This window comes from Mauremys reevesii, linkage group 15 (genome assembly GCF_016161935.1).
Source record: "Mauremys reevesii isolate NIE-2019 linkage group 15, ASM1616193v1, whole genome shotgun sequence".
NCBI classification, from domain to species: Eukaryota; Metazoa; Chordata; order Testudines; family Geoemydidae; genus Mauremys; species Mauremys reevesii.
This window is the reverse complement of record NC_052637.1, coordinates 35,459,237-35,486,821: the sequence shown is the minus strand read 5'-3', so window position 1 is coordinate 35,486,821 and position 27,585 is coordinate 35,459,237. Positions and strand designations below refer to the sequence as shown.

Here is a 27,585-nt window from a genome sequence, read left to right as displayed (position 1 = left end):
GCTGGTGGCAACAAAACTGCATATTAACCGCTTGTACTAAGTTGTGCCTTGATTATTATTATAAAAAAGAAAGCACAACCTTGTTAACCCTCTTACTGGGCTAATACCTTATTGCAAATCCTCTTGGTGGTAATGGATTTTTCTTTTTTTATATACTTTATGCAACAATGTATTAAAGTGGCTTTTTATAAAAATGGCACATGAGGTTAATAGCCAGAGCCACAACTAGGGTTTTCTGTGCCCTAAATCTCCACAAAGACTCTTGTGTAAACACTTCTGTTCCAAAAATAAAAACAAAAAACAGAACAGGGAAATGTTGCATTACCCCTGAAAATATTAGGTTACTCCTCATGGCAAACTAGGGCATGCTGTTAGTAGGTGAACCTGAACTCCCTGTGAGCTGGAATCTACCTACCATTTGACAGAACCACAATACTACAGTTTATGGTCCCTGTTCAGGAAATCACTTGAGCACGTTTAAGTACATCACTATTCAAGACAATGGCATAAGCAGGTGCTTAGAGTAAAGCACATGCTTAAGTTTCATTGACTTGGGAACCGAAGCACATGCTTAAGTGCTCTCCTGAAATGGGATGAGCTATGTCAACCATTTGCTCGCACAAATACCATACACATTTATACACTGACACACATACATCTGTAAAGAAATACAGTGTTCACCGCCAATCTTTTATCCCCTAAATCTCCTAATACATGCAACTTTGACCACAGTTAAAACACTATCAATGTTAATCAGTGTGCCAGCAAATAAAATGAATACAAATGACATCCTAATTGTTCTACGTCACCATCTGTAATCAAAGACAGCATTTTGATAAAAACGTTACTTGAAAATCAGGAAAAATTTGATATTCTGGAGATAGTTAATATCTTCTCTTTCTAGAGCACTGTTCATCCTAGAGCAGTGGCTCTCAACCTTCCCAGACTACTGTACCCCTTTCAGGGGTCTGATTTGTCTTGCTACCCCAAGTTGCGCCTGACTTAAAAACGACTTGCTTACAAAATCAGACATAAAAATACAAAAAGTGTCACGGCCACACTGGTACTCAAAAATTGCTTCCTTGCTCATTTTTACCATATAGTTATAAAATAAGTCAATTGGAACAATTGAACAAATGGAACTGTACTTCCATTTCAGTGTATAGTATATAGAGCAGTACAAACAAGTCATTGTCTGTCTGAAATTTTAGTTTGTACTGACTTTGCTAGTGCTTTCTATGTAGCCAGTTGTAAACCTAGGCAAATATCTAGATGAGTTGAGGTCCCCCCTGGAAGATGTAGGCATACCCCTGGTTGAGAACCACTGTCCTAAAGGATCCCAAACAAGTGCATACAACCTCACTAAAATGCAGCCACCTCTGGAGTGGAGATCAGTGATCAAAGGGCACACAGTATTCAGCCCTCTGGTAGGATGGAGAGGAACTTTGGGTAAGGACACGGGGAGACTCTTACAAAGAGGGCCATATAATGGCCACACAGAGATTTGCTGTTGAAAGTCTCATAGTTAACCCAGCCAGGATTTGATCTTGAGGCTACAGTGAGCCTAACTATATAAAAGGGGATGCTTACACCATTAAGTTCACCATAGATTTTGGATGCAGAAGGCATATTAAAAAGCAAAAAGCTGCTATGATTTCTTTGTGAGTGGCTTCACCTACTAAACGCAGAGCACACACATTGCTTCTTTGCTGTCCCTCTCTAACACATTATATAAAGCCAACCCTAGATATTGGTAGCACAAGACTGAAAAACTCTTAAGTCACAATTCCATCTACAGTACTACTGCCTAGTAACAGCTATAAGTAGTAGTTGAAAGAATAGCAGTGTGAGCAAGAAATAATTCTAGCAGTAGTAATACAATAAATCCCTTATCTGGAGAGGTAACAGTCCAGTGGACTGGTAAACCTGGCTCTATCACTATTTCTGCCTCTGCCGCTGACCTGCATGACCTTGGGCAAGTTACTTCATCTTCCTGTGCCTGTTTTCCCTCCGACACTTTGTCTGCCTTGTCTTTTTAGACTGTAAGCTCTTCAGGGCAGGACTGTCTCTGAGCTAGGCTCTGTATAAATATATAGTTAAAGGGGCCTCAATTTCAGTTGAGGTTTTCAGTTGCTACCAGATAAATACATGATGTGTCAAAAGGTGCCCTGCTTCAAACTTAAACCTCAATCTGATTTGCCTTACTCAGGCCAATAGGTCCAGTGAATTCAATGGGGTTGCTTGCATAAGGTGCCAGGATTCCTTCTTCCATTGATGTAGCTCTACCATTTACTTTGATGGGAACAGTATCAGGCCCTTACTGGGATGGAAGAAACAAGTATGTTATGTTTGGGGGATGTCCTTATGACTCAGGGTGAGCCAGGGGTGCTTAACTGAGCAAAACTGTCATTGAAGTCAATTGTAATTGACAAGCAATTGAATTGTCAATAAAACTATATAATCATGGAGCTAACACTTGAAATATAGGGGAGCTTTCCTGAGGAAACACCTTCAGGCTTTGTTCTGCTAATGTTTAGTTTTTATAAATAGCAAAGATTTCATAGAGGTTAAGGCGAGAAAGGATCATCAGAATCTAGTCGGACCACCTGCATAACACATGCCAAAGAATGGAATGCAGTGATTAGAAAGTCATCATCTATAGTTGTAGAAACTTCCAGGATAGGCAATGTGAGACCTCTAACATATACCCCTAGGTTGATGTCCCCCTACAAAATATTCAGTTTATGGAAATTCGCTTGGGCAGTGTTTGCTCAGCTGCTTGCAGTAGTTGGAAAAACCTCTAATTAATGTAGTACTGTAAAGTCAGCTGCTGTAAACCACTTGATCAGATACACCTCTTAATTTCTCATCCAACTAAGTTTATGCCAGATGGTCTTTGCTCTTGGCCTCCAGAAACTGTCTATTTTACTCAAAGATTGCATTGGAGCAGCCGTTGTTCTCTATTTCTGAAATAGTCTCCTTGGATGAACTCTCATTGGTTTGGATAATTTATGGGGTGGGGTGAGTTTTGACTCTGTTGCTTGTGAATCAGCTCAGAGTTATGCTATTTGTGCTGTAGTTTTAAACCTATGCAGACTGGAACCCTAGCCAAACACTTGTAAATAAAGACCATTGTTGTATTCCTCGAGTTCAATCAAGTGTTGAAGTTTTGTGAAGAATTCTGGCTAGGATCACTGAGTTTTTTCGCATTTGTCAATGATGCATTATCTCAGTTCAGTGCAATGAATGTATACATGTTCAATATATTTTGACTCACGGAAGGAGTGTGATCTAGCAGTATGAGTGGGGGACTGGATTCTATTCTTGGCTCAGCCACTGATGAACCGTGTGACCTTGGGAAAGTCATTTAATCTGTTGAAGCCTCTATGGATTTATCTGTAAAATGTGACTACAAATATTTATCTACTTGACAATGGAACTGTGGAAAATTAATTTGTAAAGTACCTGAAGATCCTCACGTGACAGGTGTGGTCGAAGAACAAAGATGACAAATTCTCTGGGGGTGTAAGATCTCCCTGCAAGCCATTTTCATGTCTCTGCAACAAAATAAAAAAGGAACCCTGTGTCTCACACATTGATAATTGTTTTGCTTAGTATTTTATTATTTGTATTCCAGCAGCATTGGGAAGCCCCACTTAAGATTAGGGGGCACCCTACATAGTAAATTGCAGCTTGCCATGAAGATTTTATAATCTAAATAGACAAAAGGTAGGACTAGACAAAAGTGATTTCCCAAAACTCATGTAGAAAGTCTGTAGCAGAGTCAGGAACTGAATTTAGATCTCTTGGATCCCTAAGCAGTGCCTTAACCGCAAGACCATCCGCCCTCCCAAACAGTAGCACATCTGAGGGCAGAGACCCAGCTGTAGCGAGACTGATTCTCATCGCCCAACTGTTATTTTCAGTGAAAAAGACCATCTGGTCCTTCTCTCAGGCCACGGGAAATAGGAAATCTTTTCACAGTGCTCATGGAACTTTCCACACGCTGGAGTACAATATTCAATCTAGCCAGCTTTTATTCTATAATAAAAACTTTATGCATTTTCTTAACAAGTTTAGCATTGCTCACTCATTCTTCCTGTTTTTTTCGTTCATTCCTTTCTGTCAAGAAAATGAAAAGCAAAATAAAAAAAATATTTCCATTCAAAGTGGAACATTTTATTTAATCCCATAAAGAACTAGCATAATTGATTCATCTATGCAACGTATGGGAATGGAATCAATGCTTATTATAGTCAATACATACCAGGTCACTTCTTTGTGGCTGGTTTAAAACTGTTATGTTAAGTATAATGTGAAATGAAAATGCTTTAGTCTAAACATGAAAAGGTGATATTGTATTACATTGCCATGGTCCGGCATGACTTTGTTAGTATCTGATTTCAGGGCTCCAGATCGAAGACCCACTATTGTTTTCTTTCTACCTTCCCTCTTGGGCAGGGCAGAGAGTAAATAGCTGTTTAATGTAGATATTAATTTAATCTGGAGTTGTGTTACTCTTTAAATATTTAAGTGTCTGTATTTTTGTGTTCTGTTGAGCGGGAAAACTGAAAAATTGAATGTTAATGGGGCTTAATTATGGTAATGATGGGAGCTCTTTTCAGTCTCAATTTTTCTGTCTTTATACTTTTGCCTTCAGGGCTAATTGAAAAGATGTAAGTGTTATGCAGACATAGTCACTCCTTATATAACCACAGTTGTGTTCTTCTGACTGCACTAAACATTTCGACATGCGTAAAGTTTACAATTAAGCTACTAAACTTTTCAGCAGACATTGTTTCTAAGCCGCATAATGTTTTATAGCTATTCTGTTGGCTTAAAACAAATCACATAAATCTCACTGTGGAACATTTAGCAGGTATATTTATTAGGAGCTGGATCCAATCAGCCAGACTTGAGAACCTGGAATTGAGCAGATTCCCATTTTGTTACTGCCACTGTTTTGTCTTCATGTTGTGCCTTGCACTGCCATTGTTGAAACATACCGATCAGGGGAAATAACTAATGCAAGCAGTGACAGTGTTCTGATGCACTTCATGGGGTATATAACTTAAAATTAATGGTGTCCTTTGCACTGGTACGTTACATTCACTGGGCCAATTTTGCCCTCAGTTGAACAGGTGCAACTACGGCTGAAACAGGTGGGAATTGCACCATTGTAAGTGAACCAGAATTTGGCCTAGTATCTATGTCTGTGCATATACATATTACGGAGAGGGGGCAAGATTTCAAAACTGACCAGCACGAGGTTCCCTCAATATTTGGGATCCCATTTGACACACCTTAAGGAGGCCAGATCTTCAGAAACTGCTGAGGACACACCCTCTGAACATGTGTCCCATGTTGCAAACTCAAAAATTGAGGCTCTCAGAATCATTAGTTACTTTTAAAAATCATAGAATGACACCAGTGTTCATTGCCAGGATGCTGGACATCAATTCTCAAGTCATAAATAGCCTCAGACTACTTTCTAAGTAATTTTAATGTGTTTCTCTTTAGAACTTGGAAACCTCATCACCTCTGGTCATGGCATACTCTGCATTTTGACATAAATTGAGCTTAATGGAGGGGGGAAAAGAAGAATCAATTTTCAAAAGCTCATAAAATAGCTTGTATGAAAATCAATGGCTAGCGATGGAAAAATATGCAAGTGAACTGAGCCCTTAACTGGTTATTTAACTAAAACAAGGCCCTCTTAATAATAAACACTCCCATCATCAACTGCATTACGGATGCTAATGGAAAATCTTGGCATCTCTCATTGTATGGGAATATGAGGCACAACTGGTGAGGATGCTTTCCTGCCATCCTCTTGCCAACTGTACATTCCATCTGACTGAGGATTACTGATAATTTTTGGCAACTTCATGGCTACAGAGGACTCTTCTGTACAACTGTTTATTTATCCAAGACTCCAGGAATTTATTTTTAACAGAACTTTTTAAAAAAATGCTGTAAATATGAAATATGCTAATTGTACTAACAAAAGGGTTCCTAAACCAACCTTCCTTGCTTGCTGTTAAAAACACAGTGCTGGACCAAGAGTCTCAGCCGGTGTAAATCAGCATAACTACACTGAATTCAGTGGATTGATGTCGACTTATACTAGCTAAAGAGCTGGCCTAGTGTGTCAAAATGCTCAATTGTAGGATCTCAAACCCCAAGAAACTCAGAGCAAGGACTATTTAGTTATACCTATATTCATTCATTAGTAGTAGCACTGGGAAATTCCCAGCTGAAATAGTGGCCCCATTTGATTAGGCAGCATTCACACATATAGTAAGAGAGCCACTATCACAAAGATCTTAAAATCTAAGCAGAAAAGACAATGACAGGAAGTATTATGCCCATTTTGAAGACGGGGAATTGAAGGCACAAAGTGAAAATGACTTGTCACATGGAGGCTGTGACGAAGCCAAGAACTGAAGCCAATTCCAGTCCAGAATATTGATCACAAACCATCCTTCCTCCCATTTGGACATTTCCCTGAAGGTCTCAGCACTACAGCAAGTTGGCAAATTATGCTTTCTCCACCAAAAAATATTCAGTGACAACTTTTCTGTTTTCAGCAGCTGAAAGCTTATTCCCCCCGCCCCCTGTTTTAAACTGTTTTTTTTTCCTTTCAGTTTTCAGAAGCTGAAAACCAACCACTTTTTGCTTTGGGGATTTTTCAACAAAAAACGGAACAAATTCAAAGAAACTTTTTGACAAAAATGAAATAAAAAGCAAAACAAATCAAGTTTCACTGCTGGGAAGCCAAAAATGGAAAATATTTGGTTTAAAACTGAAAAATTTTCCACAAAAAATGTTTTTGTCCCCACAAAATTATTTTCCTCATTTGTCTAAATTTTTTCAGTAGCTTTTATCTGAAAACGGGTTTTTTTTAATGAAAACAAAAGTCATCTTTTGAGGAAAAGTCAAAACTTTCCTTTAAAAATCTTGAGAAAAATGAAAAAGTGATTCTTTTTCATCAAACTCTTCACCATGCCCACAGCTGCACCGTTCCAGGAATACCTGAGGGAGGCGCCGTTACTCAGCTTTATCTTTCTGAGTATAATTGTTTCCTTCTTACTCTGATGAAGTGATGGTTTGTTGCTGGCCTACACCAGCAGATCACTTCTTCCCCTGGGCTAACTCAGTTACCCTGGCCAGCAACTGAGGGGTTAGAATCACAGAATCATAGAAAAGTAGGGCTGGAAGGGACCTTGTAAGGACATAACATAAGAACGGTCATACTGAGTTAGACCAATGGTCCATCTAGCCCAGTATCCTGTCTTCCGACAGTGGTCAGTGCCAGGTACTTCAGAGGGAATGAACAGAATAGGGCAATTATCGAGTGGCCCATCCCCTCAAGTGGTCATCTAGTCTGCCCCTCTACTCTGAGGCTAACACTTATTCTTGCTACCCTAAATAATATGATGTCCTTCTTCCAAGCATTGTAATTTTATGAGAAGGACTAAAAATGATGATGGACCAGCAGGGGCGGCTCTAGAAATTAGGCTGCCCCAGGCAGCGCGGTGCGCTGCGCCGCCCTTCCTCGGTCCCGCGTCCCCCTCTCCCTCTTCGTTCGGTGAGCTCCCGGCAGCAGTCCACCGGAGCCCGGGGACGAGCGGACCTGCCGCAGCGCATGAGTGCGAGCAGCACCGAGCGGAGGGAACAGACCTCTCCGGCGGGCGGCGGGGCGACGCCCGGGGGTCGGGCGGCCCGCTCCGCGGAGCTGCGCGGTGGCGGCGAGGTCCAGCCGCGGGACGGCGCGCGCCCGCTCCGCGCCAGTCCCTGGGAGGTCCGGCCATCGTCGTTCGTGAGGACCTCCCGCACCTCCGCCTGGACCTCCCGCAGCCATGCCTGCCCGCCCTCCTGCCGCCGCACCCTGATGGACCAGATTCTTGCACCTTTACTGCTGTTGAGAAGTACCGTAAGCCTGGAGTAGCCCCATTGACTGGGAGTAGGAGCAGCAGAATCAGTCCCTGCGTCAGGCTCACAGTCAGTGTAAACTGGCATTGCTTCACCGCAGTCGATGGAATTGTACCGACTGACACTAGCTGAGGATTGGACCCACTGCAGGTAATGTTATGCCATCTGATTTGGGGCCTGTTTCATCAAGTTAAAAAAGTCAACCAATCACCACATTCCTAGACAGACTAGAGAAAAACAGATAAAGGATCTACACTGAAGGCTATTTGTCCACAATTTCCATCAAATATCTTATTTGCTTCTTTCTCTTTACTGCTTCTAGATTATTCTTGACCTGCAGAGCTGAGCTGTCTGGATCCATGGGGAGATGTAAGTTTCATACTTCAAAGTTAAATTGTTGCTGTAGTCTCTGCCCCCACTTTTCAGCCAAGAGGGAACCCTGGGAATAATTGCAACTGAGTCACAATGCCTTGTCGGGGCTACCCCTGCAGTGCTGCACTTGTGGATTACCCCATACTCTCCTCTTTGTACAGAAAGCACAATCTAGCCCTAAGTAAGTAAGTGTGACCACATGACCTCACAGTATTTGTAGCTCTGGGTCCATTTTCTATCACGTGCCAAAGTGCTGCAACGGTGTGAATAAAACATATCGGAAGCGATGCAACATGCTAGATCACATTGCAAGCACAACCCAAGTGACATACGCTTGTCGGCTTCAGTAATTGCTCAAGTCTGTGAGACAGGACATTATTCCCTCTCCCCAATTCCCCCCTCAACATTTCTGAGTCAGATAATTCAGGCATTTCTAGTTCTTTCAGACATAAATAACTTAAAACTGTCATCTGTTCGTAAAAATAACTATGCTATGTTTTTCAGTTCTGAGAAAGGGCTCACTTATGCCTACAACTATAAGTTGCTAGTGATTAAGAAACTCATATTTTCACACTCATTAAACGAAACACAGTGTGTCCACCTTTCTAAGAAAAGGCATCTTGTTTGTAATACTGTAATACATTGGGAACAGCTTCTAATTAGCTTCTACTGCCCCTTGCCAAAATTTAGACACGAGTTTGTTTATTTACACAAGGGAAAAAAAATAAAACATTGTATAATTAGTCAGCCTAAATTCAGCCACTCCAAGGTATGAGAAACTGACAAAACTTTTTAAGATTCCATTTTGGTTTATGAAATATCTCAATAGGTAACCCAGACTGCATCATAGCTATTGTAGCAATGTGCTGCTCAATGTGCTGCTTGTGTCGAGATGGAAAACTTTGACATGTTTGATTTTTATGCAAGTCAATTAACTTGTTTTTTAAAACTGTAAGGGCATGCTTTGCAAATAAGATTACTTACTATAAATTATGGGAACATAGGGCTCCATTCAGACAAAAATGTTACACGCCCCTTACACATGCATAAGTCTGCAGAATATAGTTCTGCACCCTGACAACCTATTCAGCGAGGGGTAGAAACTTATTTTGGTCTATTCCATAGGGGCTTCCTAAAAAGATACAAACAAAAGGGGATAGAGACTTAATTAGAATGTCTCTCTCTACCTCGCCTCCTGTTGCACCACCCAGTCAATTCCACCAGGCCAAAACCTCTCCTTATGTGGTGAGGGAAGTATTTCTTTTTTAAGTTAAGGCAGCCCACAGCAGAATTAGCAATGATAGGTCCCCTTAACCACAGTACAGACAGACATTTGGCCATTCCCACCTGCGAGTTCTACTCTCAACACCCTCACTTAAATGTGCTCTCTTGACTGGCTGCAATCCTCCCCATCTGTTACCATCACATTTATTACGTTTGACCACAGCTCAGATCAGACCTGTGCACCCAGGCAGAGGTGTGAAGCCGTGTCTGGAAAACATGCCATTGGGAAGCAAAACTCAAGCAGTAACAGTGCAAATGAGGGTACTGGGAGTATTAAAGTCAACAAGAGTCTTTTGATTGACTTCAGTGGGCACCGGATCAAAACTTCAGTTTGTATACATTTCAGGATCCCAAGAAGTCAAGTTATTGGGAGCACTGGAGACCCAAGATGTCTATTTAGAGATTTAAAATGCATTGGAAGAAAGAAATGCCCACATGTTCTGGGGGTGGGGAGGCAGCACCAAGAAATAAATGACGCAAATCGAGAGGCAAAGGATGTTAGGCACAAAAGCTCAGGATTGGGTCCAAGCCCCTTTAGTTTTTGCACGTGCAGGAAGTCCTCACCTACACATGTAGTTCCATTGACTACGTATGTGAAGAAAGACTCATAAGTACAGATCAGAGAACCAGGCCCCTTATTTCAGAGCATGAAACAACATTCTTAGATGCCATTTCTTAGAGACAAAGTCCAAGACAATTTGTATTTGTTCATGTTGGTTCTAGCTGTTAGTTCAAGGCACAGGAGACCACAAGGGAGAGCCCTGCGGCCTCCCAGCCAATTTCAGCCTGTGTAAAGAACTCACGCTTACTTGAGTTGATCTTAGGTTGTTGGTTCCAATTCAGAATCTGCAAAGGCAAATTAACACAACATAGATAGTCCATAAGGCACAGCTGTATGCATTTCCTGGAACCAGTACTGTGGCTGTTTATGCATCTATCTATCCAGGTTCTTATATTGACTCCCATCACCATAGTATCTGAGCAACATTCACTCCAATAGGGGCTCAGGACACTAAACACCTCTCAGGGGTTGCTTAGCACCCTGCAGAATCAGGCTTTTAGTATGGCCCAACATCTGCACTTAGGCACTGAGCAATAACTTCAGGAGCTCCTACTCCACAGAAGTAGGAGGTCTCCAGAGCCTGGTAAGCAAGCGGACAATGCACCTGCAAGAAATGAATCAACAATTTATCTATTAAAAAACCTTCTGGCCCACCGTGCTGTGCACTCTCCTTTTCTGAAAGATCCCATAATCTAATTCAGGGGCCGGCAACCTTTCAGAAGTGCTGTGCCGAGCTTCATTTATTCACTCTCATTTAAGGTTTTGCGTGCCAGGAATACATTTTAACGTTTTTAGAAGGTCTCTTTCTATAAGTCTATAATATATAACTAAACTATTGTATGTAAAATAAAGAAGGTTTTAAAAATGTTTAAGAAGCTTCATTTAAAATTAAATAAAATGCAGAGCCCCCCGGACCGGTGGCCAGGACCCCGGCAGTGTGAGTGTCACTGAACATCAGCTGTTGTGCCATGTTCGGCATGCGTGCCATAGGTTGCCTACCCCTGATCTAATTGCTATAACTCTGTCTCCTCTGCTCACCTCTCCCTACTGCTTTATACCCATCAGATCCAGGGGTGAAATTAGATTGTAAGTGTCTTGAGGCAGATACCTTGTCTCTGGTATCTTTACGTTAAGGTGCCTAGCACGCTTTTGGATGTTCCTTTAGCACGTTGATTGTCCAGTGCCCCACTGATGTTTGGCAGCTTCCTGCTTCTAATGGACTTAAAAAAATTTGCTGTTAGTTTTTGTGTCTTTTGCTAGTCGCTCTTCAAAATCTTTTTTTCCCCCGGCCTAATTATATTTTTACACTTGACTGGCCAGAGTCTACGTTCCTTTCCATTTTCCTCAGTGGGATTTGACTTCCAATTTTTAAAAGAGGCCTTTTGGTCTCTTACCACCTCTTTTACTCTGTTGTTTAGCCAGGGTGGTATTTTTTTGGTCCTCTTACTGTTTGTTTGTTTTTTTGAATTTGGGGTATACATAGCGTTTGAGCCTCCATTATAATGTTTTTTAAAAGTTTGCATGCAGTCTGTACGAATTTCGCTCTTGTGACTGTTCTTTTTAATTTCCGTTGGACTAGCCTCCTCCTTTTGCTGAAGTTCCCTTTTCTGAAGTTAAATGCTACGGTGGTGGTTTCTTTGAGATTTCCCCCCTTACAAGGATGTTACATTTAATTACATTAGGGTCATTAGTACTGAGTGGCTCACTAAATTCACCTCTGGGACCAGATCCTGTGCACCACTTAGGACTAAATCAAGAATTGCCTCTCCCCTTGTGGGTTGTGGACAAGCTGCCCCAAAAGCAGTCATTATTGGGGTCTAGAAATTGTATTGCTGCATCTCATCCTGAGGTGACATATTCCCAGTCAATATAGGGATAGTTGAAATCCCCCATTATTACTGAGTTTTCAGTTTTTATAGCCTCTCTAATCTCTCTGAGAATTTCACAATCACCATCACCATCCTGGTCAGGGGGTTGGTAGTATATGCCTACGGCTATACTCGTATTATTCAAGCATGGAACTTCTATCCATAGAGATTCTATGGTACTGTTTGATTCATTTAAGATTTTTACTATATTTGACTCTATGCTTTCTTTCATGTATAGTGCCACTCCCCCACCAGGGTGACCTACTCTGTCATTCCTATATAATTTGTACCCTGTTCATGGGCGCCGACTCTGAGGGTGCTCTGGGGCTGGAGCACCCACAGGGAAAAATTAATGGGTGCTCCGCACCCACCGGCAGCCAAGCTCCCCCCCACCCCTGCTCCCCACTCCTGAGCATGCCGTTTCCCTGCTACTCCCCCTCCCCGAGACCTAACAACTGTTTGGCGGCACTTAGGACTTTCCGGGAGGGAGGGGGAGGAGTGGGGATGCAGCGCGCTCAGGGGAGGAGGCAGAGAAGAGGCTGGGCAAGGGGGTGGGGATTTGGGGGAAGGGGTGAAATGGGGGCTGGGTGAGGGTGGAGCGGGGGCAGGACCAGGGGTGGGGAGGGATCAAGCACCCACCAGGCAGACGGGAAGTCGGCACCTATGACCCTGTTATTGATTTGTCCCATTGATTATCATTGTTCCACCAAGTTTCTGTGATGCCTATTATATCAATCCCCTCATTTAATACCCAAGTTCACCCATCTTAGTATTTAGATTTCTTGCATTTGTATACAAGCACTTATACAATTTGTCAATATTTAATTGTCCACTTTCACGTGAAGTAATTGAATGGGACTCTCTTTTGTTTGACTATTTCTCTTCAGTTATTATTTCAGTTCCTGTTTCAAATTAGCAGCATATCGTTCGAGGTTATATTAACATCTGTCACCAACTGGAAAGTGGGAGGTTAGCATAACACACTTGCACAGTGTATATCATGTCCCTTTCTAACAGTTGGTGCAACCAGAAGATAGGAGCCTGCTACTGCTGCCAGCTAATGAAGTCATTTAGATCAGTGGTCTCCAAACTTTTTTGATCATGCACCCCTATCAGTAAAAATTTTTTGAGCACGCACCCCGTGCCACACCGGCTCTACCATTTTTGCTGAAGTAAAACAAACAAACAAACAAACAAAAACAAAACGCTCCTATCCCCAAGGATCCTCTTGTGCACCCCACTTTGGAGACCACTGATTTAGATTAACTAGTCGTCTGTGGTAATGAAGATCCTGGATTCAAAACCTGCTTATGGTCAGTAGATGGGGTAGTCAAACTACCTAATGAAAAATTTCTGGTCTCTCTATGAACTCTACCCATTCACACTGTAAAGCTGGCACAAAACCTTTTTCAATGGAGGCTGCAATAGGCCCAATCTCAAAGTCTTAACTCCGATTAAGATCTGATGATTACAACAGGAGCATCACATGAGAGTCCCGTAGGGTCAGACCCTATTGTGTTTCATAGGGAAAAACTGGGCCGGTTAAAAAATGCCTGTTTTCCAGAGGAAATGTCCAAGGCAAATTTTTATATTTTTGGTTTTTGAAAGAAAGCTGGAAAATTTCAACCAAGAAAAATATTTTCAGAGAATTTTTTATCTGCCTTAAAATGCTATTTTTGTTCAAAATACTTCTATTAAAATATTTGAACCAGCCCTAGAAAAAAATATATTAACAAAAATAGATAAAAATAATGTAACAACTGCTCACTCTTGTACCATCACTAACATCCCTTGCAGAAAGAGATAAAAGTATAGATATACAGTTGGCATAAATTGGTGTATTGAAGCTTTATTGAAGTCAAGAAGTGTTGTACTCAACATGGGGGAATTCTATGTTAGACGTCATTCTGGCAGATAAAGAGGAACTGATCACAGGACTAAAAATTAATGGTAGCTTAGGTACAAGTAATCATGACTTGAGCTGTATCCTCTGGGAGGAGGACTTTAATCAGAAAAATGTGAATGATAATTGGAAAGTGTTTAAGAACACTTTACTAGATGTCCAAAAAGGCCACAATTAAGACAGGTGGGTGTATTGGTTAAAAAACTGACCTGGTTTAGAGGGGAAGTGAAGGCATATTTTATATGTGTGTGATAATATATATATATACACACACACAACAAATGGAAGAAAGGAAAAGTTGACATTAATGAATTTAAGTCAGAAGTAAGGAATTATAGAAAATTGATAAGGGAAGCAAAGGGGCACAAGGAGAAATCTATGGCCAGCAACATTAAGGACAATCAGGAGGAGTTTGTTAAGTATATTAGAAAAAAAAAGAATCCTAAAAATGGTATTGGTCTATTACTAGATGGAATGGTGGAAATATCAATAATAATGAAGAAAAAGGAGAAGTGTTCAATACATATTTCTGTTTTGTATTGTGTGTGTGTGGGGGGGCAGGGACAGATCATATAGTCATGTCATGAATGATAACACTATTTCCATTCCACTAGTATCTGAGGAGGCTGTTAAGCAGCAACTACTAAAGTTAGACATTTTTAAAATCAATAGGTCCAGATAACTCTGCATCCAAGCGTTTTAAAAGAGCTGGTTGAGGAGCTCGCTGTACTGTTAATGTTGATTTTGAATAAGTCTTGGAACACTGGGGAAGTTCAGAAGTCTGGAAGAAAGTTAATGTTGTGCCAATATTTAAAAGGGGGTAAATGTAAGTATAGGCTTGTCAGTCTGACATTGATCCCTGGAAAGATAATGGAGCAGCTGATATGGGATTCAATTAAGAAAGAATTAAAGGAGGGTAATATAATGAATGCCAATCAACATGTGTTTATGGAAAATAGATCCTGTCAAACTAACTTGATATCTTTTTTGATGAGATTACAAGTTTGATTGATAAAGTTAAGTATTGATGTAATATATTTAGACATCTATAAGGCATTTGACGTGGTATTGCATGCCATTTTGATTAAAAAACTAGACATATGAAATTAACATGGCACATATTAAATGGATTAAAAATTGGCTAGCTGATAGATTCAAAATTTGGTTCTTGTCCCTACTCTAACATTTTTATCAATGACCTGGAAGAAAACAAAATCATCACTGATAAAGTTTGCAGATGACACATGAAGATGACTGGTCACTGAAACAGAGCAACCTGGGTCACTTGGTAAGAAGGGCACAAGTAAACAACGTGGTTTTTAATATGGCTAAATGTAAACATATACCTCTGAGAACAAGGAATGTAGGCCATACTTACAGGTCAGATATGCTGTCCTGAGAAACAGTGACTCTGAAAAAGAATGGGGAGTCACGGTTGATAATCAGTTGAATATAGCTCCAAGTGTGACACCTTGGCGTAAAGGGTTAATGTGATCATTGGGTGCATAAACAGAAGTATCTCGAGTAGGAGTTGAGAGGATCTCTCTGCATTTGGCACTGGTGCAACTGCTGCTAGAAAACTGTGTCCCACAATTCAAGGAAGATATTGATCAACCAAAGAGATTCAGAGAAGAGCCACGAGAATGATTAAAGGATTAGAAACCATGCCTTACAGTGACAGATTCAAAGAGCAAAATCTATTAACAAAGAGAAGTTAAGGGGTGACTTGATCATAGTTTATAAGTACCTACCCGGGAAACAAATATTTAACAGTGGGGTCTTCAGTCTAACAGGCGAAGGTATAAAATAACCCAATGGCTGAAAGTTGAAGTTAGACAATTTCAGACTGGAAATATAAGACATACATTTTTAATGGTGAGGGTAATTAACCACTGGAACAATTTACCAAGAGCCATGATGCATTCCCTCCACAGGCAATTCTTAAATCAAGCTTGGACATTTTTCTAAAAAGATCTGCTCTAGGAATTATTTGGTGGGAAGATCTATGGCCTGTATTATAGAGGAGGTCAGAGACTAGATCACAATGGTCCCATCTGACCTTGGAATCTATGAAAAAAAGTCAGTGGAGTTATGGCCATTTGCACCACCTGAAGATCTGGTGTAAAACTCTAATTATGTTGATTTAGGTTTCATCTTGCCTGTGAGAAAGTATGAGGCCCGAGAGGAAGTATGAGGTCTCCTCTTGATCTCATGACTTAGGTGAGGGCAGGATTGGGGGGCGCATTTTCTAATGCACCTAAGGGAGTTAGACTCCTAATCCCATTGTCTGTCAATGGGAAATGGGCACCTATTTAGGTCCTGAACATCCTACCCTAGATTCTTAAGCCAAACTTTTTAAAATTTAGATTCCTACGGTTAGACGCCTACTCACATATTTAATCCCTGATATAGAAGTGGGCTGATTTTTAGAGGTGCTAAGCACCCACACCGATAACACGATCCCTTATTGGGAGCTGTGAACACTCAGTGTCTGAAATTCAGGCCACTCTCCTGAACCCCCATGGTACTTGAAAATGGAGTTAGATGACTAATTTTAGGCACCCCAGCTTGAAAATGTTGGCCTTAAAGTCTACTGGCATCTCTCAAAAACTCAAAGGTAAGAGGAACCAAGTCTGGCTGCTTGAAACTTTCATTTAGATTGTTTTAAATACATTGTGAATGATTACGGTCTGACCATTTGACTCCATGACACTTCATTAGACTGACGCTATTTTTTTGGTACCGTAGATGGAAAATTGAAATGATCTCTCTCAAATCTCTATATCTAATTTCCCATAAGGTATGAGCGAGATACCATGGCAGAGTCTAGAGTAGCAGATTAGGATTGCTGCTTCATTTGAAACAAAGCATAAAAGCCAACCTCACAGTCATTTTTTTTACTGAAAGAACTTCAATAAGTTCTGAAGTAAGTGTTTCATTTACTGCCACATGCCACACATACATGGCATATAGTTTTATATAAACCACAACACTCAGCTGTTCCCGCGTAGGTAAAACAGCCTTCTTCTGAGCACCCAAGCTGCTTTTGCTTCCCTCTGGAAAGGTCCTGCAAGGTGCTGAGCACTGGCCTGATCCAAAGCACTGCTCTTGTGCTTGAAGTTATTAGCTTCAATGGGACTATGCACATGCTTTAAGCTGCGGATGTGATTTAAATGATTGGCTGGATCAGGCCAAACTGCTCAGTGCCAGGAGCGCCGTCAGCTTTTTTGCCGCCCTAGGTGGTGGAAGGTCCCGCCCCCGAAATGCCGCTCCCGACAGAGGCGGCGGAAGGTCCAGCCACCACAGTCGCCGCCTCCCAAATGTTAGTGCCCTAGGCGACTGCCTAGGTTGCCTAATGGGTTGTGCCAGCCCTGCTCAGTGCCTTTCAACATCAAGCTCTCAGGAAACCTGGGCTGATGTCGAGCAGCAATGCCCTCTTCTTGTGTTTCTAGTTTTTGGTTTGTTACTTTTCCACACTCGAATACTAATTCTGAGACTGCTCTGATTTGTGGGTGCATGACAGAAAGTCGTGATCCCGCAGGCTGCTCCAGATAGATGGACTCCTTCCAGCCCTGCCAAAGCCAACAGGGCTCTGTCCAGCTACCTGGGGATGCTCATGCCTAGCAGTTTGCAGGATTCAGGCCTAAGAGCTCTGAAGGGCATGAAGGTAATTTCTTACGGTTTGAATGTAGGGCTTCATCTTACAGACCTCAATCAGCTGAGAATTACTCACGTGAGCTGTTCAAGCCAATGACCTAACTCTTGTGAGCAAGTATTATTCACATAAGCAAGACTTCAGGATGTGACCTTGTTACATCAATGGACGCTCTCTCATTCAAAGGGGACACCAGCAGCTTGAAATCCAGTTGATTTTGGAACAAGAGTTAAAAGTCCCCTTGCCAGCTGAGGAAAAATATGAAACTGACTAGACACGACGTGCTGCCAAGGGCACAAAGAAAACAAACTGAAAAGAAATAGGGGGAAATTATTTTCTCTGTCTTTCGGTCACAGATAATCTTATATTGGGTCCCATTGCAGACAGCCATGTGATGTCTACATTGACCTTTTCAGAAATATACAACTGATTCTTCGATGTTCTTTTTAGTCTATAAAATTTTTGGCTTTCTTTACAAATTAATTCATGCACTGCTGGGAAAAAAAAGTGCTGGATCACCACATAGGCTACATCTCCATTCCAACTGGAGATGTAACTTGTGACTGGTATAGACAAACCCGGGCTAGCATTTGTCTAGCTTGCTCACTAAAAATAGCAGTGAGGATGCAGCTTCAGCACAGGCTAGCAATATTAGTATGTACCCAGAGGGGCTGAATGGGCATTCCCGTGCTGCCACAGCCGTACTCTTATATTTAGTGAGCGAGCAAGATTAAAGCTAGAGTGGGTATGTCCACATGAACTGTGAATTACACCTCTGGTTGAAGTGTGGACATAGCCGTAAACTGTTCGTTATTACGTGGAGCTACAACAGAGGTGGAGGCAGGTTATCATTCTGAATTCTAAGCTATAAAGTAGTTTTATACTCTTCCAGAAAGAGTATTTTCTTCTTTTTAATCTCTCTCTGTGTACGTGCCATGAACACAACAGGGCCCAACCCATTCAGGCATGTGCTTGCCATTTGGCACCCCCACTGAAGTTCCCTGCACAAATGGCTGCAGGACTGGGGCTCCTCAAGGGGCAACCTCTGATCTAACCTCTTATGAGCACTAGAGGTTGTGCTGCTTTAACAACACCGGCATAGTTAAAGGGGTACACCACCCCGTGTGTGGATTCAGGTATATTAGTATGGACGTGCTTGATAGCCCTCTGGAGCTTGGAATAGCTATTTCTATATGGGGCAACATGAGGCATCTTTGTACTGGTATAACTGTGTCCACACTAGAGGTTACACTGGTATAACTATATTGTTACATAAACACAATATAACTTTCTCCACGGGTTAGTTAGTGTGCAGTATGCCAGGGTGTGAATTTAAAGCACACTAACTCCCACGTGGACACTCTTACTGTGCACGAAGAGTGCCCTCAGGCAGGTTAGCTTAGTACACTTCCACTATGGATTAAATGATGCACCTGAAGGCACACACACTGCACAATAAGGGAGTCCACACGGGGACGTAGGATGGAGTAGACAGTGTGCACCAGCTAGTGTGCACCAACAACTCCCCTTGTAGACAAGCCCAACGCTAATTCCTCTTCATCATCCTTTTATCCTTGGCCTTTCTGCCAAAATGGCCAAAGAGGGTGTCACTTATGGCGTTGGCTTGTGATACAGATGCCTGTGAGGACCTATACAGAGACCAGCATTTCCCCAAAGCAGGCCTCAGATGACTGTGGCTTTCAGTTACTACCTTTGCTAGATTGGAGCCAGCTCTTTATACCATTGTCAGTCCCCCAAGTTACTCAGTCCTTCCCCATGATCTATGGGTTTTAATGTTGTGCATTAGAAGACCTGTTCTGGTTCGTGTAATGGTCCTTGTGTCTGTAGCCCTGCCATACCCCTCTCATGGAAGGACAGAGAGGGAAAACCTATTTAAAAAATCCTGTTACGATCATCTTGTGGTGCTGGTGCTTCATGGAGAGGGCAGAAGGTGGAACACAGAACCCCTGCAGAGCCCAAGATCTAAGGGGATGTTGGTTCCCAGTGCTACAGAACCTGAAGCATCCACCTGAGGGACTAGATCCTCTGCACTGTTACCTGGTTTCTCCCCAAGCAGCATGGCTCCTGAGTGAATTGTATTGTGTTGTCCTCGGCAGACCCCTGTAGCCATTTGCTACCGGCCCCCATCCCAGTCCAGCAAAGCAAGGTGCCACACAGTGGGCAGTAATACTAGGATGACCCAAGTGCATTTCTGTCCCAGTAACCGTCTAGGCTCCAGGAAAGCCTGCCACATCAAGCAGTAGCTTTCCCCACACTTCAGCACAGAAACCAGGATCTCTAACAGCAAGGTGGGGTGCAAAAACTCCATGGGAGGGGGGTCTTCAAGCTGCAGATCCTGTGCCACCCCCTCCATGGTTTCCAGGCTCTTAGTACCCATGTCTATTGCTCTAAACCATCCCAACCTTTGTTTTAAAGTACACATATTTATTAACTTCTCTGTAACTACTGAAGCTTCTTGTCTGGTCTCTGAGTGAAGCAGAGAATGAAAGGGTCTCTTCAAATTCACTGTAGCTGCGCTCTTAAAGAGAGCATTGACACAAATTCTGCAGCAGTTGCGTGTACTAGCAAAACTCCCAATGGGCTTACATGCACATAAAGACTACAGGATCCTTGCGGGTATTCCAGGAAGTGTGTGGCCATTCTCCTCCCCAGTGAATGAGTTTATCGTATCTATTCCTAGCATGAATCTACCAGGTGGCAGCATTCCCCTGCCAACATACCTTTGGTTTGGCATAGCTTGAAAGCTATGATGTTACATTTTATGATGATGTCATAATTTTTGTTTCGACTTTCAGTGAAGAGTCCTGGCAAGTCTCTGAGCTGGAATATCTTCTTTTTAAAAAGATCCAAGACACAACCCAGATTATATTTATAGAACACAACCCAAGTAACATGAACTGCTGGGATTTTATTAATAGCTGTTGATGTTACTCAATTAAGGATATTTCTCTATAAAAAACTACAAAGAGGAAAACCCTCACCCAATACCTTTAAAAAGGCCATTACCCTTATTTCTATGTAGGATTATTCACCTGATTTTCCATCCTCACTCATACCTGCTGCTTGCAAACACATCCCAAAGCAGGAGATCCACAGCTCTTACCTAGGATGGCAGTGTGAACTAGAGGATAATGAACAAAGGTTTCCAGGATTATTTAAATTCAGGTGTGAGGACACCTTATATTAACACTTTGTGCTCTGTGCTTTCCCTGGTTTGTTTTTCCTGCATACAGCTAGTGTTTTTTATAATGGTCTAATTTTGAGTTTTCATATCCCAAATCTTAGGGGAAATTACCTCTGTGTTTTATTTTCACCCACACAGCATTTGTTTAATTCTTATTTTTTTTTAAATGGTGCAAACTACAATGCACCTTCCTTCAAAAACTGCATATTGATTCTGACAGGTCTGACCACAAAGCCTTAGGAAACACAATGCAAGAAACAATCCTGCAGTGGCAAAAGTGATGGACTCCGTGTGCAATTCAGTAGCACCTAGAGGTCCCAAACAAAATCAGGCCCTCAGGTGCTAGACACTATACAAGCATATAGTGTGAGAGAGTCCTTGACTAGGAGAGTTAGTAAATTCTAGATAGACAAAGTGTGAGAGAAAGAAAGTATTCCCCGTTATCCCCATTTTACAGATGAGGAATTGAGGCACAGAGAGGTTAAGCCACTTGGCTCAGTGCCACACTAAAAAACTGTGACAGAGCTGGAAATTGAATTCAAATCTCTTGATATTTAATACTCTATTGTACTTCAAGATAGTAATAATGGGAGAGATAGAAAAGTGAGTCAACTTAAATTTCACTTTCTACCATCTCCTTTTCTATTTTCTGCTTATAATAGTCTCTGTGAAGTCTCTCTTGTGGTACCACATATGAAGGACGCCATACAAATGAATTGATTTCAGTTTTGATTACAAAATGTAAAATTGAATATCAAGAAAATATTTGCATAAAAGCATTAATCAGAAAGTTGCTTGTTTGTCCTGAAGTACCTATAAAACAAGTATTGCAACAGCAGGGCAGGAGAGCCAGAAAGTGAAACGGACCTGAATCCAGAATGAAACTGACCAGCCTATTCCCCCTCTGCCTGCGGACAGAAGTAAAAACAGGTGGCAAGAGCATCTGATTTTTTTTGTTCACATTTAATATTCTTTAACCAAAGGGATTATTAACAAAGCTATAACTGACTTCTGATTAGAGGGATACTGTCAGGTTAAAAATAACATTCAGACATGTAAATACAGACAGACAGACAGACACACACACTTCCATCCCCTCACCATCTTAACCTTTAACCAAGCAGTCAGCTCAGATGCAGTTTCTAGAGATGATGTGGCTCTGTGCAGCAATTGCTCCAGTTAGAGACACGTGCATTACTTGGTGACTAGAGTAAGTAAGTAATGAATGGAACTGGAAATATTCTTTCGGGAAGGTTTGCTAATCGGGGGGAAGGACCTTGCATTGTACTCCAGTGACATTTTCAACCTTCGGGGAACTTTTGTTGACATTCCCGAGTCCCTGGCTGCCATCCCAGCATGAAATAGTTTCTGTTCACAGAATTCTCCTGTTTACCAGTCATGAAATACCTACCTTTTGGCTTTTTTTTTTTAGTAATTTTTTTTTGCAAGTGAAACTCTGTCTAAAAAAATATTGGCCCCAGGCACAACAAGTTTTGCATAAATCCATGTGTGATGAATGGCTGACTATAATGTTATTTGGGTATTTGTCAGAACCTAACAAACATACATGGTAATGGTGGTTCAGAAACGTAAACATCTCAATATCCCCTTTCTTCTAGAAATAAATTACGTTTGTTTGCCCTGCCTGGAGTCCTAAAGTAGCCGGCATTAGGAATATTTTAAATGTGATCATCCATCCAGCATGTCTTTCAGGCGCCACGAAGATTAAATGAAAGAATCATAAGATGAAGGTCTTTAACTTTTAATCCTTTTACAATGAACCCTTAGATACTCTTGGGGGCAGGGTGCCTTCTATTTGAGTAATAATGCTTCTGTTCCTCCTCCCTAAGTTAATGAATACCCCCCAAATGTCCCAAGATCTGATTTTTTTTTTAAACCCAACACGACTGAAAGCAGCAGCAAAGAGGCTGATAGCGAAACGCACCGAGTAACAGATAATATGCACTGGAAGATGGCAAAGCTACAAAATTCCAGAAATCAGGGCGGAAAGAGTTTGAAATCATTCGCGTGGATTCCCTGAGACTTAACGAAAACGGGGGGAGATAAATAAGGGAAAACGTTTTCTGCACTGTCAGAGGAGCAGGCGGGAGAGTTGTTTTTGCAGTTGGTATCTATGAGATGGGTCTTCCAGCACGTACAAGGCAAATAGTTGCGGGGAGAGAGCCCCATAGAGCCACCCAGGAAGTGTATTGAGCAAGAAGGAACATATCTCGTCTCAAGTACCACAGCGCGTCTTTCCTGCTTAGACACGACTGAGGATGGCAAATTCTCATCGGTAATGGACGAGTGTCACTACCGCAAACAGAAGCGCAGAAGCTGGAAGGGAGACAGGCAGCGCACTTCAGAAGCAAGAAGCGTTATAAAAAGCCGGGGGGGGGGGGGGGAAGAGACGGGGCAATGTGCGGTACTGATGTGAAAACTTTCCAACACGTGCGTTTTCATGACCATTAAAATAAAACACGTCTGGGGCATCAAGTTACAATCCAAGGCGCCCCACGGGAAATGAGCAAAGCATGTTAATGTCACGATACCTGGGGGGTAGCGCCTGAGAGAGAGAGAATACAACCGAAGGAACAAACCTCTTTTCAGTGGGATCCCCAGAGAAATATAAAAACAAAGGTACCCCCACCCCCTGTACGCTAGCATCACGACTGGCGTTTCCTTCAGCGCGCTGGGATACTATAAGCCCTTATTCACAGCCCAGCAAAGCCCAGCATTTCTTCGGGAGTAGGAGAGAGAGAGTGAGGGCCGATACACGCCTTTTGCTGCCCAGATTTAACCCCAAAGTCAGCCACAAGTGAAGTCAGTTTCCAAGCAATGGCCATGCCACGGCGAGGGGGGGGGGGTCTTCCCATCCCCAGCTGTTGGAAATGGTCACCTGCAAAGTCAAGAGCCCAAAGGGTTAATGCGGTTGATAGGTGGGATCCTTTCCCGTGCAGAAACAGGAGCAGGCGAACAACGCGTCTGCTGCCTTCCAAACCCCAAAGCCCCCGGCTCCGGTTTCAGCCGCGTCCCACCACAATGGCAGGTGTGAAAGACACGTGGCCCGTTGTAAATGAAATGTCAATGCCACGGAGAGTTTGCCCTTCTGCAGGGAGCAGCCTTCGGGGTGTGGGCTAGAGGCTATGGGGAGAGGGGACAAGCGGCGCTGGCACAGAGTCTGGCGATCCAGGGACCCCAACACACAGGCAAAGTTAGACCCCCCAGCGTCTCGTGTAACACACCCAGTGAGGAGCAGGGCCTGGGACCCCTCCCCTTCCCATAAAGGACCGTCCTGCTCGGAATACACAACCCAGAAACCAGCCAGACCAATACAGAGGGAAACCAGCCTGGATTCTGCGTCCGAACCAAAAACCAAACAAAATCCACCCGGCTCGTGTTTTAGTGGTTGACTTTAATTCTGCGCTGCACGTTTACTACAGGGATATAAAGAATAAATAGCAGATACTCTTCATTGACATAGGATTAGGTCATTCAAATGTGTTCTCTCTATTTACAACAACCTTGTGCTCTAGGCGTTTATTCATGTTTAAACTCTGAAGTCCATTAAACACACACACACTTTCCGAAGAATGGAAAATAGCTTTAAAACGTCTTCTCAGCAAAAGTTTGGTTTGGTTTTTTAATCCTTTTATTAAAAAAAAACAACAACAAAAAACCGCGCTTCGCCAAAGCGAAGCGACCTCTCTCTCTGTGTCCGGCATATAAATACAAGAAATAAAAAGATACATTAGCAACGACCAGAATAATAGTCTTAAAAATACAGTAGACGCGGATTATTTCACGTATAATACTGACCTTTTAATAGTAAATTAAAACGGTGCCATATATACACACACATATACATTCTCCTACACGTTACAGTGCATTACAACGTTAACCAGAAAGCAATTGTCTTTTTTTTAATGGATGGATGGGCAGCAAAGTTCACCAGGGGAGTCCGGTTTCGGGGGGCGGGAGGGCTGAAGTGCAAGTCCTAGCAGGAGCATTTGCACTCCGAAATGATGGGGTACTGAATGGGTATCCATGTGCACCTCTGCCCCCCCCGGCGCTGGCACCGCCACCTCAGGATCGTTAAATGCACCGACTTGGCAGGCTTGCAGACCATGCCTTCTGGGACCGAACAAGACCGTTTACTGTAGCAGCTGCCCGCTTTGACATAGCGGGGCCAGAAGCGGCTGCCAAGGTCGGTCCACGTGTAGAGGACTGGGCAGAAGGTCTGGGACCACAGCCACAGCTGCAGCTTCCTGCGCAGCTTTCTGCTCAGCTTGTGCTTCTTGCCCGGCGGCAGCCCCTCGTAAAACTCCAGCCCTTTGATGTCGCCGGGCATCGCCCCCGAGGGTCTCTGCCGCAGCAGCAAGTCCAGCTCGCCCAGGTCGTCCACCCCGAGCCGGTCCTCGGGCAAGGAGACGGCCATAAAGTTAGGGTCGAAGTGGCCGCCCATGAGGCTCCGCAGCAAGGTCTCGTTAAGATCCTTCTCCTTGGGGTCAAAGATAGGGTCCGGGTGCTCGATTAGATCCACCAGGGGCAGGTTGTCGCTGGGCGCCGGGCGGATGTGGAGATAATGCTGGCCAGCGCCGTGCTCTATCCGGAGACCCAGCAGAACCGCCACGGCGTAAATAGTCACCAGGCACTGGGAATGATCCATCCTCGGGGAGCTCGGGGAGGGCGGGAGGGGAAGGGGGTTGGGTTCACCAGACAGCAGAGGAAGAAGGTGCAAGCAAATGCATCAGCAAAAAAAAAAAAACCCCAACAAACAACTTGTACGGGCTTTATCCAAGCAGTTTGTCTTTCGGGGGAATCCGCCCCGGCCGCCCCCAAAGGCTGCACCCCAAGAAGCCAGGAGCAAAGCCCCCTCCCTCGGCAACTCCTCTCTCCAGCGGATTCTTCTCCTGGAGGAGCCCTGGCGAAATCCTCCTGCTGCTTTTCCTTCCCAGGGAGGGAGCGAGCCGGTTTTCGGGTGGCAAATGCTCCTTTCCGCCGCTGCTCCCCCTTTCCCAGAGCGTGCGGGCGGGAGACGGCCTGGGGGGGTTGGTGTGTGTGCAAATTCGTCCCCCCAGTTCCTTTCCGCGGGCTCCTCGCTGCAGCTTGCAAAGCAGCCTGCTCCTCCTCAGCAGCAGCCGCCACGCACGTTGGCACCAGTTTGTCTGCTTTGCAAGGATCCAAAGCCTTTAAATTTCCTGCACTTTCAGCTCCATCACCATGGAAACCACCGACTCTCTCGCCTAACCCACCCCACCCCCCCTTAAAAACACACACACGCACAACCCCCACCCCCCGCAAGAGTCCAGGCGAGCTCGGCTCCCCCCGCTTCACCCCACCAGTTGCTGCGAGCACGGGCCGCCGCTGCCTCTGCCCCCCCCCCCCTCCAGGCTGGCGTCCCGCGGCGCCCTGGGAGATGCTCCTCTCGGAGGTGGGGATGGGGCTCGCTCCCTTCTCCCCGCCCCGCGGCTACACAGGAAAAGCAGCGACTCCCGGCACAAGCCAGGGGGCTTTTAGGGAGGCCTCCCGCGAGGGCTGGGGGCTGCAGGGTGGTGCGCGGAGGAGGGACGGGGTGGGAGTGTGAACGGTGCCTTTATAGAGCGCTGCAGCTCTCCGGGAGTCCCTCCGTGTGCACGGGCCGGGGCTACTCTCTCTGCCCCCCCCCCAGGTAGCTGGGGGGTTATTTGCCCAGCTCCACACATGGGCCTGTGATGTCATTCCCATGAAGCGCTCCCTCGTGCTGGCTTCCAGCCCGACAGGGGCTCTGCAGACACCTCGCCCTAAGTGCGGGAGCTGGGTCGCCTGGCTCCGGCTGGCTAATTAGCCGGGAGGAGCGAGCCCTCTGCTGGCGGCACGGAGCGATGGTGTCTCTGGGCAGGCGGCGAGCCCCGCCCTGGAGAGCGCGTGTGTGTGCGTGTGTGTGTGAGCCAAGGGGGGTGCGGAGGGCTCTTGAGAAAGCGCTATCCGCGTGAAAAACAAACACTCGCAATCACTGGAGTTGTAGATCCTTATCTTTCCATCATCCCCTTCCTTGTAACCCTCCAAACGTGAGCTGGCTTTAAAGGAGTTCAAACCCCTTTTCGAATAAGCCTTTTTTGGTAAATATAAAGGGGGGGGGGGGGAAGAAAAGAAAAGAAAAAGAAAAGGCCGGTAGAAACTAATGGGGATGAAACCCCTGCTTTCTATAGAGAGTGCTGTTAAAAGAGCTTAATAGAGAAGGAGATCCTCCTTTTTCAAACAAACAAAAACATACTACAAGATTCCAAACCAGAGCTATAATTCTTTATTAAAGTTATTTGGGTGATTTTTAAAATAGCTCACAGAAAGGTTAGCATTTTCTGTTAAACTTTGTAGGACTTTTCCATAAGCAGGAAGGGGACTGATAGTTAGAGATCTTGTCAGTCCATTAGAAGAGAGAGAGAGACACAGACAGGCTCAGTACTGGTCAGTGCCCCATCAGGATGTTATAAAGGTGAATGGTATTGTCTTCGGTTAAGATTTGGAGTAAAATTTCTAAAAGTGCCTAAGTGAATAAGAGCCAAAGTCCCATTTTCAAAAGTGGTTTAAGCACTTAGGCGCCTACATCTCTTGGAATTTGGGCTCCTGAGTATCTAAGTCACTTCTGAAAATGGAACTTAGGCACTTTGGAAAATGTTACTCTTTGACTTTAGATTCTTGTGAAAGCATGCAGTATACAAGGGACTATTATCTATATGCCAAACTGTGATTTTTCCCCTAAAAAGTAACTTTATTTCTTTTTTATAAAGTGAAACAACCATTTTATAAACCCAACACCAC

At 43.6% G+C, this 27,585-nt stretch overlaps 1 protein-coding gene across 4 annotated transcripts in view; it reads right to left on the bottom strand.

Moving 5' to 3' along the window:
• Window positions 1-27,585, bottom strand: part of NOG (noggin) — a 53,109-nt gene that overhangs the window by 2,300 nt on the left and 23,224 nt on the right. For 2 of the 4 annotated variants that reach the window (XM_039501792.1, XM_039501794.1), the window contains one exon: window positions 24,212-25,952. In XM_039501792.1, coding sequence (XP_039357726.1) covers window positions 24,782-25,453 — 672 coding nt within the window. In that variant the 5' untranslated portion in view covers window positions 25,454-25,952 and the 3' untranslated portion in view covers window positions 24,212-24,781. Of the gene's footprint in view, window positions 1-3,465; window positions 3,558-24,211; window positions 25,956-27,585 lie in introns of those variants that run through there. The other 2 variants (XR_005588494.1, XM_039501793.1) reach the window with 2 other exon arrangements.